Genomic DNA, 16,903 nt, shown 5'->3' on the forward strand with positions numbered 1-16,903 from the left:
AATCGTTCCGACAACAGTTTTAAAGCTAGTATTAGCCTATTATGTCGTAAAAATAACGAGACCATCGTTTTTATCTCCGTAATAGTTTTTTTCTCACACGTGTGTCTTTTCCGCATCCTTTTCCGCATCGAATTCAGACTTAGTAATAAGAGGTTTATCTGGAATAAAATTTCAAGTTGTGGATATTGCATCTTTGAGTTTTGCGAGTCCTTCTCGTAACCAGTGTAGTTATCGTCCTTTATAAAAAAAATATATAACTGTCATCCTTGGTTTTTGACTATATAAGAGATAACACTTGTGCTTTGGTGTATAAGCACGTGATTTTATCCAACAGCTCAACGATTTTATTAAAAGAAACTTTTTGTGTCTGATAAAACTTTTGCTTTTGCGCCTTCTAATATATCTATTTAATAAGTATGAGGTAAAATATAAGAAAAAGTATACACCACTTCTAGCCTTTAAGTCACTTTAAAGTTAGCCTTTAAACGAAATGGAAAGCTTAAGAAATTATGGGAAAAAGGAGAACAACACTAATCGAAACGAAGCAATACACTGTAATCATTTTAATAAAATCAAGAAAGAACGACGAAAAGCTGATTTAACAAATCAATGACATGTAAAACATATGTTTTATAATTATAATAATAATAATAATAAAAATAAATATAAATAAAATGATTGAACCATATGATGTTCGTGGGTTAGTCTTTTACAATTATATTTGTAGTGTATTTGTCAATTACGGCTAACCTTCGAATACTTTTTAAAATAAACAAGGGATTAGACTAGGTAGTTTCCTATCCGCCAAAATTTGTTTTATTGGATGCCTTAAACAAACTGTAGACATAATATTAATGTGCACTCGAATAGTGTTAGTATCACTTTGCGAAAACGAATAATAAAAACCTTCTTAACACTCTTAATAACGTTAATAATTCACCAATTTCTATAGAAATTAAAACCTGAAAATATTAAAAGAAAACAATTTAAATACAATATTATTAATATAATTAATATGGACGATGATTTAAACACACCGATTCTAAAGATTATTTTATAGCAGATACAAAAATCTAGCTTTAAAAGGCGTTACTGAAATTAAAATAGCCAAGGAAAATATAAACGTACTATGAAAAACATACTCAAACATTATGGACATGAATTAATTGATAATGTTAATATCGGCACATGAATGATATGAAGAACATGCAGAAAATATCTAATCTTTTTTAAAAGACGACCATTCGTCGTTTGCAAAACTAAAAAAATATAACCAACACACAAAAACATAATTTTAGCTCATACAAATCTAGAATCAATTAAACTGTAACATTAAATTGATAAAATAACTAAAATGGAGTACATTTTTAAATACAACGAAACGCATTGACACAGTTGATTAAAACGCATTTTATATAAACAAAACAACAACAACAACATTTATTCAGCAGTAAAGCTTATAAAAGCTCATAGCTTACATTATATATGCATTATACAATTTATAAATAATGGTAAAAGATACAAATTTGATGATAGTGTTATGAACTGGTTAACACGGTTAGTTATGAAGGGAATACATACTTGCATCTGATATTGCAACTGCACATCTTATATTTACTAATTACTTACAATACATACGATCAGAAGAATTTTCAAAATTATTTGGAGAAATAAACATTTGTGAATACGAATGTTATATATGGGTGTGTCTGAAAAAACAATGTTAAGAATCTTATCTACGTGGAATATTTTAAATAAATAACTTAAAAAATTTAAGTAAATTACGTAATGCACAGTTTCATCTAATTATAATACAATTCTGTTTGGGTATGTTATGAGATATATACAACAACAACAACAACATTTATTCATCAATAAAGCTAATACGAGTTCATAGCCCTCACATATGAAAATGAGCATTAATTTCATATATGCAAGAATACAACAACAACAACAACATTTATTCATCAATGAAGCTTATACAAGTATATAGCCCTCACATATGAAAATGAGCATTAATTTAATATATGCAAGAATACAACAACACCAACATTTATTCATCAATGAAGCTTATACAAGTTTATAGCCCTCATATATGAAAATGAGCATTAATTATATATATGCAAGTATACAACAACAATAACATTTATTTATCAATAAAGCCGTTACAAGTTCATAGCCCTCACATTTGAAAATGAGCATTAATTTTATACATGCAAGTGATGGCAAAAACACACAAGGTACACATTCTTAGCACGCATATGTATCAATTGTACCATTAACATCAAGATAACTTATTGATTACTGATTAAATATAGAATTACGAATCGAGATGCTGTCATTTGCTGTTATTTGTTTTGTAAATACATTTCGCAGTACTTATCATTTCAGTTTTACTTTTGCTGGACATTAATCTTCCAAATTTATTTATTGTTGGCCATCTGCAATAGTGCGGTTTAAAAAAAAATCGTGTGCATATATTGGACATACTAGTAGGAAATGCTATTCATTTTCTATTGCATCGATTGTGCATAATTTACACTTCCGGTTTTCTCGTTTGATATAATTACGATATATTTGAAACTTAGTCTATGTATAATGTTTATATCCAGTTTATATCCATCTGTTAACATTCGTTTATTGTTCTTCGCATTGATACTCCATTCGCAGCATCTTTATTCAATCTCTACTTCAAACGTATTGCTGAAAAGAAACATTAAACAAGGAGTCAGTGTGTGGGCACAATAAAAAACGCTAGTATACTTTGAAAAAAACAATGCTTATGTGCCAGAACACTTTTTTCTTACCTGCCATTTAGTGTAGTGTGCTGTGCAAGCTGCAGCAGTTTTGTACAAAACTCTTCCTCAGCAGAAATCTAAATATAATCATTGGCTTAATTATAACATAACTGCATATATGATTATAGTCATGATCAGATAAATCAAGCGTTGTTATACATGAGCCTTATAGTGTTTGAGACAAGAAGAATGCGGTTGCTTTCAACCTATTTTAATTAGACCTTAAGTACTTGACTACTGAACATTTTTATAAGAAGACAACCAAAGCATTCCAATAATTAAATGATCAGGATTCGTAACATTCTTAAAAGTTCTAAAGAGCTAAAATCCGGACCGGCTGGATCGGTTGGAAAGTGCTAGACTACAAGTCCGAGGATCGGGATGTCGATTCGAGGCTCGGCAATATTTAGTGTGTGTTAGGATTGCTCATGGAATCCATTTACGGCCATTTTCATAATACCTCTGCCTCAAGTTAATATTTATTGGCGTAATAGTGTGAAATTAGAACTGGTTTACAAGATAAGCCAATATAATTGCGAGTTAGAACATTGACTGCCGTGGTATGATTAAAATGCTTTAAAACGTTAAACAGTCCAATAAACGACCACGCAATTAAACAATTTAAATGTAAAATAAAACCACTTATGTTTAAACGTTCGTTTACATAACTCAAATCACTCACTTTTTTTTCCGGAGAGATGTTAACTGTCACGGTTTCTGTCCTCTGCGTGTTAACTAATTGAATGTGACTCTAAAAGATATGTACTAATACAATTGAATACGACTAAAACGGGTTGAAAATCATCAATTTACATAAAGCTTAAACTATATGTTTAGCAACAGTCGCTTATTTTTATTTTTAATACACTATTAAAACAAATATATGCAATATTGCGTATATATGCACAATATAAAAATACAAATGTTTATGTGGAAAAAACAAGAGCTATGCTTGCATGAAACTTAAATGAATACAATACATTTACACGGGACACAAAAATAATTTAAGCATATTAACTTCTTCTATTGGCCCGTTACAACGCTCATTTGAGACCAAATCCAAAGCATTGCCCGCCCGGGTATAACACTGCAGAAATATGAAAAACATGTTCATAAAAAGTTGCATTTTCCGTCGTTGAATTACTATGCAACCAATTTAATGAAAATATTTGTGTCGAAAAACAAAAGTAAAGCTCATGCAGTATCATTATATGTTAACAGTCAGATACAAAAATTGATATGAGTGCAAAATCCTAAAGCATTTTCTTCCATTTGCGTGCATTAATAGTTTTAATAAGAAAATATCCCAACGGTTTTTTATGAGTACCAAGTATATGTGGTCGTACCTAACATCTTTCATTTTATGATAAAAAACGTCATGGGATATATTTCAATACGATCTTAAATAACCAACCATGCAGACATGTCAGTTTCACTTGAGGAATATCATCCCTTTTGATTTGGCATGATTCATATGTTTTGTTTAGGATAAGTTGCGAAGAGACCGAACGGAATTTAACCGTTTTTGAACTGCCCAATGCAGGAGTTGCGTGCCAATAAATTGGTTCACCATACATGTATAGATTTATTTGAACGATAAAAATGCATCGAGCTTTTATATTAATATTAAACAGTTTGCTGAACGTATTGCGTTATGATATGCACTCATTTGTAACCTTAGTGGTCCTGCATGCTAATAATGCATTTCTTTTATGTTTGAATATAGCGATTTGTACCAACTACATGTACATGCAATGGCATTATTAAACTGCTGTATTCAAGCGTATGATGCTACTCCGAGTAGTTATGTTTTCTTGTTTCAGTAGCAGTCTCAGAATATTGTTATTATTGACTTAGTTCTATTGTTCTATAATATACAAAGTTAAAGTGTACAGCTCCTTTATGACCGGTCTATGATCGTGTTATGTAGCACATGCAAAAAACATACTGTTTAATTTAAAAAAATAGCGTTTAATAGGGAAATATAACTTACCAAATACAGCCTACGCGCGCAGTTGACACATACGAATAGTAATGCAACTCCTGAAATTGAAAGAAATGTTTTGCAGTATATAAAACATGCACAACGTACATGTCACAATACATACACTGCACATTAGTATGTGTTGCATACGACATAAACATACTATAAACCTGTAAATGGCACGTTTAACATCAGCTTAAGTTCAATTATTCTACGACCCAATACTATATAACAACGTGTCTTGAAACAGGGCCATATTATTATATGATTAATAGTACTGTTGTTGTTTTTTTTCAAAACATATTATAACTAAATGAGCGATGAATAATATGGAGTTTGTATATATAACGTCTGATAATGGTTTAGATTTGTTGATGTTTTAAAATAATATTCAGGCATGAAATTTGTGACGTTTGATATGTAACCGTAACCGACACATGATCTATAACTTGAAATAAAACACAAGCTTTAGATCAAAATGTAAATGAATTTAACATCTAGCTTGAACAGTAGTAGATAACTAACCAATAACCAAATAAGCACGAGACAGCTTACACTTACATTTCAAACATTCATAAAAGGTTAATTAGAGTAACAGAACTATCAGGGAAAAACAAATATGGAAATATGCCCTCCTCATCTATGCGGTTCTAAACAATTTAAATTCATATATTAATACATACACATTTAATGTTTGACGAAATAATAAAAACCTATCGCACTGGAATACGCCAAAATATACACACTAAGGGAATTAAAAGGAAGATGTCAGATCTGCAAGTACTTGGTACAATCCTTTGTACAAACAACATAATATCCATCAATCCTACTAACAAAGGGTCATTTTTTTTTATACATTACTTGAACAGAAGAACACCATAATACTGACCATAAAACATCGCGAGTCCAGACAATATGGTCGTTGATAGTAATAAACGGTTTTTATCTGAAAGGACCACATTAGTTTATTAAACTTATAGGAGACACTACACCAATTAAAGATAAGATTATGCAATCGAGAACTTAGCAGACATTGGAATGTTTTAATACATGCATTAGCACTTGAAATGCGACTGTCAGCACATATGTACCGCAGCTTTGCTATAAACTTTAATTTAATCATTGTGATAAAAGCCTTAAAACAATTATTTCCGAATATTAATGTGTATACCTATCCTCACACTTAGCAACATTATTTGCTAGTTATAATTATAGTTATGTGTAAAGAATCACGAAATTTGTATAAAATGTAAAAATTCAAACTGTTCAGTAAAACAATGTCAACTAAATATTATAATAATTTCTGTACCAAAGTTTAACAGGTTAACCAGAGTATTGCAGTGATATCAAACATTATGAACATTAATAGAATTACACAGAGATAACGAATGTGAAGTAAATTGTAATAATGATTTGTTTTAAAACTTAATCCATTAATCTTACCAACAAGTGTCAAATTGAGTTTAATACACAAGGCTTTAACGGAACAACATCTTACTACTCACCAAATGTTACCATCAACCCGAAACTGTCAGTCCCTCTGGGCGGTGAAAGTTGTTGACGGGTGTTATCTGAAAGGACCATTTCAGTTGACCATAATCATCGTGTTTGGAAACATTAAATTAAATATATGTCTCGTGTTGGGAAACATTAAATAAAATATAAGTCTATGTAATGAACCGACGTTGGAATGTTTAAACATATGCATTAGCACTTCAAATGCGCTAAGCCAGCATACATTTCCCGCAAGTTTGCGATAAATAATAATTATATATTTATGCGAAAAAAGATTGTATATATTGATCATTAAAAAAACACGAAAGCCCTAACAATCGAGTTGGCCACATTAGCATTAAACGCTCTCAAACATGCATAGGCAAACAAAAAACAAATAAAACAGCACGTTTAATCGTAAAGGTTGATACGAACCTGAGTTTTGCGTAAGGTTATCTATCTTTTCGTATGTTACTGTGTCATTGACAATGTGTATCAATATACTGTTTCCTTTGCTGTTTTTTGACGAACATGCGTACGTTCCAAAGGTATCCTGACTGAGTTTTTTTATAATCAACATGGCTCCTTTTCCGATGGTCACAAGTCGAAAGGTTTCATTAAGAGATGGATTTGAAATTGTACAAGGATTATATGGACCAAAACACCATTCGAAAAATATAGTTTTCATACTCGTTAAACTTGTGAACGAGAGGAGCGTTTTCTCATTAAATTCATATTCAAGTATATCCTTTTTCTTTATAAATATTTTACAGCCTTCGGTGCGCTCTGAAAAAAACCCAGAACAAACCAACACACACAATTCGTAATGATCCATTATTCTATAATTTTACAATAGTATAGCAAAAACTTAACTTAAATGGTTAGCACATATTAAAAAGCTTGTTTATTTGTTTGAGAAGTTATTTCAAATGTTATTTTAGCGGGAAAATCAAAACCAACATATGAGAGTACAAAGATCACCTTCTGGTTAACATTTTTCTGGTAAGACTTTCAGTAACAATTCCGGTAATATAGAAACAAATTGAACCAAAACATGCAATTTCGAGAGTTAACATGTTTTCAATGTTTTTTTTAATTATTTACCGTCTTGCAGCAATAACTATTTAATTGTGCCTGACAAAACTTAAGAATTAACATGTTTCCATTAAAAGGGTCATATATGGCATATATGTTTTATACCGTCGTATCAAATCTCCACCAAAATATGGGGGTGCGAGAGTACATAAGCTAAAAAATATATTTTGGCTCTTTAGCAGCAGACCAGATTGAGCTACGCAAGAACCAAGTAAAACAATGATTTTTGAAATAAAAAAGCGAAACAGATCCGAGTATGTCGACATTATGCGAACAAAAATATGGTGTTTAGCCATCTAGAAGCAATACATGTTGTGGTATGCTCAAACAGTTGTTTTGAAACATATTACATGCGTCATAACACTTGTTGTGATGAAAACATCCGATTCAAAAACTGAAGATGAAAAATTTCCCATAGTTATTTATATGTTGTTTGAAAAGCATCATCTCTCTAGAAGCATTTGTTTGAGTTATGCGCGTCGCAAAGGTCCCACCGACATATTTGCGGTATAAATGAAGGATGGACGGACAACGGCTAAGCTTCATATTTTCTCTTTGAATTAGAAACCACATTCATATTGCGTTTACTCTCAAAATCCCCGTCTGTATATTTGCGGCTCGTAAACAAAGATCACAAATGTTACTATATTATTCGATTGTTTAGAAGTGTTCTCGAACAGGAATTGATTGTTCAAAGATATAAATATATTGTCAGAAGAAGTCATGTAAATACCACATACTTTTTTAGCAATACGTTTATATTTTGGCAGCTTTATATGAAACAGTATATAATCTGACATTTATCATCACATACCTGCATTCACAAAAATCCAGAGAAACAGTAATCCGTACATGACCTATAAGAAAAAGCACGACAAACCGTCATTGATATTGGTGTATAAAAATGGGAAAACAATCTATAAAATAATAATTGCGGTATTTTCGAACTCTACAGGAGCAGTTGTTATTGCAAACATTGATGATTGTTTAATTACACTGTGGTATTTATGAACAACACGTGAATGATGTACTGCTTGCAATAACGTGTGTTGACATATTTTAACATCATATTTGGTTAATATACCTTTTTCCTAATATTCAACGTATTGTTACGTTGATAAAACTACATTAAATACAAAATATATCTTTTTCAAGAAACAATACATAGTTTGTGCAATTCAACATGAATCTCTCAGGTGCTATATTTTCATTAAGACATCAGTGATTGCATGGTGTTATTTGCGATGGAATGTTATAGTATACATGTACCTCAACCAAGGATATTGAATATGCTTATATAAAACTGATAACAATGTAAGATAATTAGTAAATACCTATATTTTTATCGCAATATAAATTATTGTTATGCTTATTTATACATTAAACCTATTTTTACTAAAGTATGCTATGCACATTTTTTTTCTTTTCTTAGTGCGTTATACCAGTTTAAACCTACGTCATGTTACAAAGGTCGACAGTTATATTATTTAAATCTCAGTGTGTTTTGGATGACTGCTACAAATATTATAAACATTTTGAGGAATTTTTGGTGTTTTCCTTGGTTTCATATGGTATATGCTTTTATTCCCCGATTGGTTGCGATGTAAACAAGAGCATTAACTAGTTGGCATAATATATGTACTATAAATCTTTACCTTGTTTTCAATATACACGAATAATCACACGTATGTGAATATGCAATAACATACTGACGTAATAATAATTCAAATACTAACAACACTGTAAGGTATTTTGGAATGCTTTTGGAATGCTTGCAATCAAATAATTATACTTTCCGTGTTTAACTTTTCTTTCCATACCTTGTTAAACACATTTAACACGAATGGTATTTCTTTTACTTAGTCTTCATAATAAATAGAGATACAATAAAAGCTGTTGACGTCGTTGAGCTGATTTAAAACGAGATTTAGCCACACTATAAACATGTGTATTCCATGCACACATATATAAGAAAAACATTTAGTAATACCTTAAAATAAAGCACGTAATTTCTGCCTGCATTTACCGGCGGCATGATGTGATGCAAAATTTTGTCATTGCCCTCCTCGTTCTAAAAACATCAAACAAGGAGCAACAGATACGTGTGATTATATTGGTCGGTTTAAGTGTGATTACGATTTCCAACCTATACAAAATAGTTAGATACATTTAATGACTCTTTGTCCCTAGTAGCTCAAGCTACATTTATTGGAGAAAATAAGTTATAAAACTTAAAAAGAAACATATGCATGGACCATCATATATTCCTTACAGTTAAGCAAAAATAAAATTATGTGACACGATTTTCTCATTTAAGACTTCGTGTGTGTCTTATTGTTATGAAATCGCATGTACATGGAACAGCATACTTATGTAAATACATGTGAGGTGTCAATATGCCACAGACTGTCTTACTAGTATTTAAACTGCAATTAAAATGTAATTTTTTTTGCAGTTATGCTGTTTGGTATGCTGAATATCTTAAATTTAGTATCTTCATGTTTCACATATCCACATCTTTCCATCTACCAGTATTGATGTATATAGATACAACAAACTTAAAACAAGTAAAGTGCTTGTACCATAGCTACGTAATACAAAGAGATTCACTATTCGAGCATGTGCGTATTTTGCTAATGTTAAACTAACCGTGATTTGTTAATGATTTACACGTATGACACGTAATATTACAGGGTAATAATGTGCATATGTATTCTTAATTTTATCTTCTGTATCATGTTAATTTTGGCCGCCCCCTACGTCATGCTACGAATATTAAAATAAAATGATCAAGGGAAATATATTTTTTGGTTGTACATTTTTAAAACTCTGAATCTATTTTGTCCCGTAAAAATGAATGTGAATGACTATATAAAATAAATACGTGCAGAGCAAAAAAAATCAGTACATTGCAACTGGAATCAGTGAAATGATATTTTCACTGGGTGTTCTCAAAAGCCTTTTTAAATGAAAAATATATAAATTTATCTTTTTTTATATTCTCACAATGCGTTCAGCTCATTTTAAACGTCGCATAACAATACTAAAAAGTTATATAATAGTTTGTATCTTACATTAATTGATTGACCTGTTATTGTGTTACTCAAACGCAATTCCAGAACAAAATATACTATGTTATAAAGCTGACTGTATATCTTAATTACCATATCCCAATTGCAGATTTCTACTTCATAGTAAACACACCATGTTACACTTATACATTATGTTGTACTGTAACATTCCATTTGACTACATACGAAACTAATACTCACTAAGTTATGGCTATACAGAAATAAATTGTATTCTTTATTATTACAACGTACCTTGTTTGTTGGGCAACAAGGTTCCCAACCTTAAACGAAAACATGTTTTATTTGAAAAACAAGAACAACTACTGATATAACACAGATATACAAGAAACTTATTTAAATTTAGAAAATTGTCATTTTATACAACACTGTAATCTCTTAAAGGAAAAGTATACCACATTTACCGAGAAACTACGATACACTCTTAGGCTAATGAGGTAAGGGTGCAGGCTTGTACCAGTTTGCGCGTATCTGTGGATGTGTTTGCTTTTAGGCTTGAGTGTATGTGTTAAAAAATTAACTGACTCAAATACGTACATGTTCTATACGTTGCCAAAAATATTAGCAGTACGGTAATGACTCCAGTATACACCAAAACGATTATGAAACCTGAAATAAATGTACAAATATATTGTTTTAATCGATGTCTCGGTCCTACAAACTATAATATTAATTTAGTAAATTGCTACGCACTTAAATTATAAATTGTTAAAGGCTACGCTTCCCCCTTTTTTTCTATTCACGCTCGCCAGGAAAAGCATCGTACCGAGTAGTTTAACTTGAGATCCAATAACAACAAAAACGCTTGAAAAAGACTAAACATCCCGCAAATGGAAATTGGTCGATTAACTTCCGTCATTCATGCAATACATTTAACTATGAATGCGACGTTTACAGTCGATTGGTGTATAGCGGATTTTAGTGAGTAACGGATAGGTTAAACATTTTTTGCAAAATACTTTTATTTATGTTAAGATTTGTAGTTTTCTATGAGATGAATACAAAAAGCATATTAATTTTTAAGTCGATTCATGTTTTTGTTGACGTGTTTCAATGTTTACAACTGTTTCTTTTTTCGAAAGCAACACAAGGTCATGTTATGTACGCACCGTTTTTGTGACGACAGGAAAAGTGCAGACGAATGGTTTCTTTAATTTTGCAGATTTTGTTTGGTAAACATAATGTTCATTGATGTAATATTTTAGTATTATGTGTCCTTTACAAAAGTAAGAATGTTCAGAAACCAAATTGACGAAAGCTGCAACTCGGGATTTAGTGAATAACGGACATGTGGTGACCCATATTCATGAATGTGGGGATTGTCTCAAAATAAATATAAACTCAATTGAAGTTGTCCAATACACGTGTGGTTAGCGTGTGGCTAGGATATTAATTAGTGAAAACATAATTTTTGATGAAAAATAATCAAATTATAACGAAAAATCGATTTCTCTGAAAACATATTTTTCAATATCAAATCTATGTATATAACAAGGTATTCAACTCGAAATGACCCGAATATAGGGTGCATCGCTTTGAACAGCCATTACTTCATCAATTATGCAGCGATTTCCATGAACTTGATCCTTCTGGATATGTACATGTATTGCAATTATTTGTTACAAATGCTGTGTCAAATTTCAAGAAATAACACGATACACATGTAATCCGATAAAGACCTAAGCGATCCGGTAATGGCTGAATAAGTGTACCATGAAATTCGCGCTGTAACCAAATAATATTTTTCGGAAATTTAAAACCGCCGGCATGTTTCAATAGGTAAGACATATGTCTATCTAGGTGTAATGGTTTAATTACTGAATGCATGGTGTTTACGTTGTAATGAGACTCGAAGTCCTTAGCTATCCGTTATACACCAATCGACTGTACATAACTTAACAATTATATGCTTATTGCATAAACTTAATTATTTGAAAACTTTACTCAAAATATTGTATTGTCAAGATCAAAAAAACTGAAATATGCTCAACAAGGATGCGCTTTGTGAAAGTATGACTTAATTAAAAGCATTTGAACCAAACAAACTGAGTTGACAAGTCTTTCAGAAATCAAATATCGGAGCCATGAGATTGAAAATGTTTATAGGTGACTTCCATGTAAACATTAAACCGTGTTTGCTTCAACCATGAGCTCCCATAGTATTTGATAATGTCGATATATGTACCAGGATGGACCAATGTATATCGAACAATCAAATTATTTTTTATTAGAGCTCATGTTCATACCCAGATCAAAATCCTGTGAGCATCACGTAAACGTAACCAATACCATCGCCTATATAAGTACATTTTAATAACAACACGAGATCGTAATTATACGTCTATTTGTTATCAATGCAGAGAATATGGCCCTCCAAGCTGATTTCTAAATTTACGCAACACCTACGCACATATACACGTATATATATCAATCTACCAAAATGTGATTTACATGCTTGTAGCCACTTCACATGTATATGGTACAAGGTACTGTGTTACACAATATTAATATAATTATTTTGCTTTGAAAATAGCGACAAGCACACGCATTTATTTACATAATATACATGTGTAATTTCATTAGTTTTAAATAAGGAATATGTTTTGACCTGGACCTTTATTTAAAATACAATTTGCAAAAGTCACAATGACTTCATATGGTGATTTTGTTTGCAAAATTAATCAAAAGTTCCGTCCTGCGCATAGACAAAACATCAACGTTTCATGACATTTGTTCGATGATATAACACTACACACAATTGATATATCCTCTGTGACCATGCCCTCGAAGCAGGAAAACCACATTTTGAGTGCGAATTGTTGTCTTAAAAGTATATAACGTGTGCCGAAATAATTACAATGACCATCACGTTTTACGCAACGCGCCGCGCTATTGTAGTCGTTTATGCAATATCACTTAGAATTTCGACAATGCGCCGCAAAGTTTTTACACGAATACAACTTGTCCGCACAAACACACGCGCGGGCTTGGGTAACATCATTAGTACGCCCTTTCCTTATTCAAGACACTACAACACCATCATATTAAAACATAACATGCATATCCGGAAACATTTAAATCAAACTGATAAGCACTCTACATATTTGTATTATATTAACCATATAAAGACTAATATGAAACACATGAAATTGACAGTGATATTCTGCAAAAGAGAATATAACCATAGACACACATTCAGTATATATCGCATCATTTTATATCCAGATTTTATACAAAATTTACGATTTATGTTTTCTAGTAACATTAGAAATGGGAATTAGAAAATATATAATGTACATTGTGATTACCCGTATTTAATGCATCATCTGAGGTTTTAGTAGATACGTCTGTTGCAAGTGTTGACGTTGGTCGTGTTGGTTCTGTTTCTGCACTCATTCTAACACATGTTTGCACTTCGTTTGTCTTGTTATTTGTTTCGAAACACGTGTATATCCCTTCGGTTTCTTTGGTGACGTTTCTTATGAGGTTTCTGATGACGAGTCTGATGTTGATGGTTGAAGATTCATAGCAAAACGAGGTATGCACAAACTTCGCTATAACATCCTCTTTTCCACTCGAAGCATTTTTAAATTTAAATGGAATTGAGTTGTTGAATTCACATTCAAGTACGTCCTTGCGTTCAAGTACTTTGGTGAATTGTACTGAAAGCAAACACGTGCATTCACACACATATACCATAACATAGGTTTAGAATAACTCTAGGTCTTCCAAAAATAGAAGCAAATGATACTTACACCTAATTTCATATTAAGAACATATTGTATCGCTACATACTTTGTTTCCTTCGAAAGTAGAACCTGACAAACGATAGTTAGGAAAATGACACTTTATTATAGTCTGCTCTTTTGCAAGGAATATTTGATAATCAATTGCGTTTAGTGCGACGAGATTCTTTTACCCGTGATATGACATTATATATGAATACAAACAAAACAATTGAACGTTGCTCAAGTGACTAGGACAGTAAATTTGCTTGAAAAATTGACAATACCTAAATTCATGTCTTGTATTACAACTCATCCGGGTACATGGCCCAGTACAGATTTTGTTTTTCGACACATATGAGACTTGTTTATATTTATATCAGATTAGGACACAATCGTTTATTATATATATTACCTGCATTTGAATGCGTTTCATCTGTGTATCCTACATAAATGTACTTTGCGTTTTCTCGTTGACTGATTTGGAAACATGTGTAGTTACCATACGTTTCATCACTAAGATTTAAAAGTATCCCACCGTTATCAGTTTTAGATACGACATAATTATCCTGGCTTCTTAACGTGCATGATTTTGCATCGCATTCAAGTAAGTCATGGTACCCTTTTAATGGTAGAAAAGTTAATGTGTTTTCCGTATGCGTTGCTGAAAAGAAAGACATGTGTGGCTTTAATAGAATAATATCATATGTTCAATGCAGGTATCAAAATTATTTTGCTTAGCATATGGTAAACAAATGACAATTCGTCTAATACTAACACACCTACCATACGAACTGACGCCAACTTCACACACGTACAACGCAAACGAAAAGAGCACCATTTTCTGAAATAAAAATCGTTTAAACAATGGTAACAGGCTACACACAAACCCGTTTATAACATGTTTCAAGTAATATTTTTAAAATATTGGTATTATTTATAAATTGCATATAAATACAGTATTCAAATTGAATTTGAACGATACATATGTTATATTATATGCTGTGTTCACGTATTGGCAGATTACATTGTTCTTTTCAATACAAATGAAAATAATCTACATGCCCAGCTGTATGACATCAACGCTTCTTTTTTAAACAGGGATCTTGAGTAAAGTCATAGTTTTAATACGAATGTAAGAAGTTGAAGTTGTGGATAGATTTTGTTCTCCTCAACATTTTCAAATAAAAGTCGAATTGCTTATGTTTTTTGAAACATAAAATAAATAAGCCATAAAGCATACAATGCCATGTTTTCCTTGTTAACTATAGTTACTCTAGATATAAATACTTAAGTTCTATGGTTTGACTAAATATACTTGCGATATTATCTTGTAAATGATAAATAAGATTTTACCTATTGAACAACACACGAAGCCAATATTAAATCAGGAATCAAACAATTGTAAATTCATATTTAACTCTTGTAAGTTTAATTAGAATTGATAAAATACAATTAACGTGCATTAAAATTATATTTGAGTGTTATTTGATCAATAAATTGTCTAATATTTGGAGAAAATATTGCAACTTTGTGAGGCACTATGACATGAACTAAATAGATATATTGCCAACAACTCTTCTAAGTTGCAACATGTAAGAACCCTACATAATGAATTACAAACTCCTGATCGTTGTAATCATTATTTGGAAAATGCCGGCATGACCTCCTAATTCATAATTATAAATGGGCGGTAACATATCTTGGATGTATATTTATACCACTAGATTTCTCTTTAATTAGTAGCTTACTTTTTTCCGAATATTATTTGTGCGTACCTATAAATAAAGCTTAACTGTGTTAACTTAACCATCCGAAAAAGATGTAATACAGCGTGAACATTGTATCATACTTTATGATATTTTAATTGTTTGGGTGTAATGGTAGTTCAATAAAGCAATGCTCTAAGCCTAAAACGGTACATAATTTATTTAAGTTTATTTATTAGCAAAATTGTTATTTCTGAATAATAATACATTCCATATCATGATTTAATACGTAGGTCGGTTGAATGTCAACATGGTGGACATGAAGATGTATGTGTATTGCTTATAAGACATTCAATTCAAATAAGCATTCGACAAATCGTGCAATTGTATTTGATTGTCTACCCGTTTCAACGTATTCCATTTGAAATGCTACTTTACCTTGTCAAATGATTCCATCATCAATTAACCGCTAAATGTAGAATACAAAACTGTTGGAAAAATGATACCCTATGATTCAGCTTAGTCACGATTAGTATCTGAAAACAAAGGAAAGTTTATAATATAGCAAATTCATCTGGCTGCGCTATTTATTGAATTAACTATCAGCTAAATGTTGTATTGATAATACTTATTGAATTAAATTGTAAATTGTGATATATATATATATATATATATATATATATATATATATATATATATATATATATGTGTGTGTACTCTCTCGAAAATCATCGTTGAAAATGATAACACCGGATAAAGGAAAAGCTATTTCATTTTCAGCTTGTTTAAATTTCTTGGATCTTATTTGTACTGTCTACAGTGTACCATGCTTGCTTATTATGTTTTAAGACAAAGTTACGACAAATTGTCTAACAAAGTACAATTAAAACGTAAACATTCAAATTTACTTACCATATTTAAAAAAAAACAAATCAATCCAGGTTTCGTTTTTCAGGAAGTCTATCTACGACACATAATGGTAATATTGCCTTCCTTCGTGTGCGTTTAA

The 16,903-nt window shown here is 31.2% G+C and overlaps 1 protein-coding gene across 1 annotated transcript; it reads right to left on the bottom strand.

The window, feature by feature from the left end:
- Positions 1 to 581: 581 nt before the first annotated feature.
- On the bottom strand, positions 582 to 16,898 carry LOC127869539 (uncharacterized). The gene is made up of 17 exons (XM_052412185.1): positions 16,807 to 16,898; positions 16,333 to 16,430; positions 14,972 to 15,029; positions 14,601 to 14,849; positions 13,769 to 14,122; positions 10,998 to 11,069; positions 10,695 to 10,723; positions 9,362 to 9,442; positions 8,186 to 8,228; positions 6,712 to 7,062; positions 6,288 to 6,353; positions 5,672 to 5,728; positions 4,792 to 4,841; positions 3,817 to 3,885; positions 3,481 to 3,549; positions 2,808 to 2,875; positions 582 to 2,703 (listed from the first exon to the last, which is right to left on the bottom strand). Exons 2-17 carry the CDS (start codon positions 16,351 to 16,353, stop codon positions 2,676 to 2,678), a joined length of 1,665 nt encoding a protein of 554 aa, XP_052268145.1. The 5' UTR covers positions 16,354 to 16,430; positions 16,807 to 16,898; the 3' UTR covers positions 582 to 2,675.
- Positions 16,899 to 16,903: the final 5 nt, after the last annotated feature.

The sequence above is a fragment of the Dreissena polymorpha genome, chromosome 2 (assembly GCF_020536995.1).
Source record: "Dreissena polymorpha isolate Duluth1 chromosome 2, UMN_Dpol_1.0, whole genome shotgun sequence".
Classification (NCBI taxonomy): Eukaryota; Metazoa; Mollusca; class Bivalvia; order Myida; family Dreissenidae; genus Dreissena; species Dreissena polymorpha.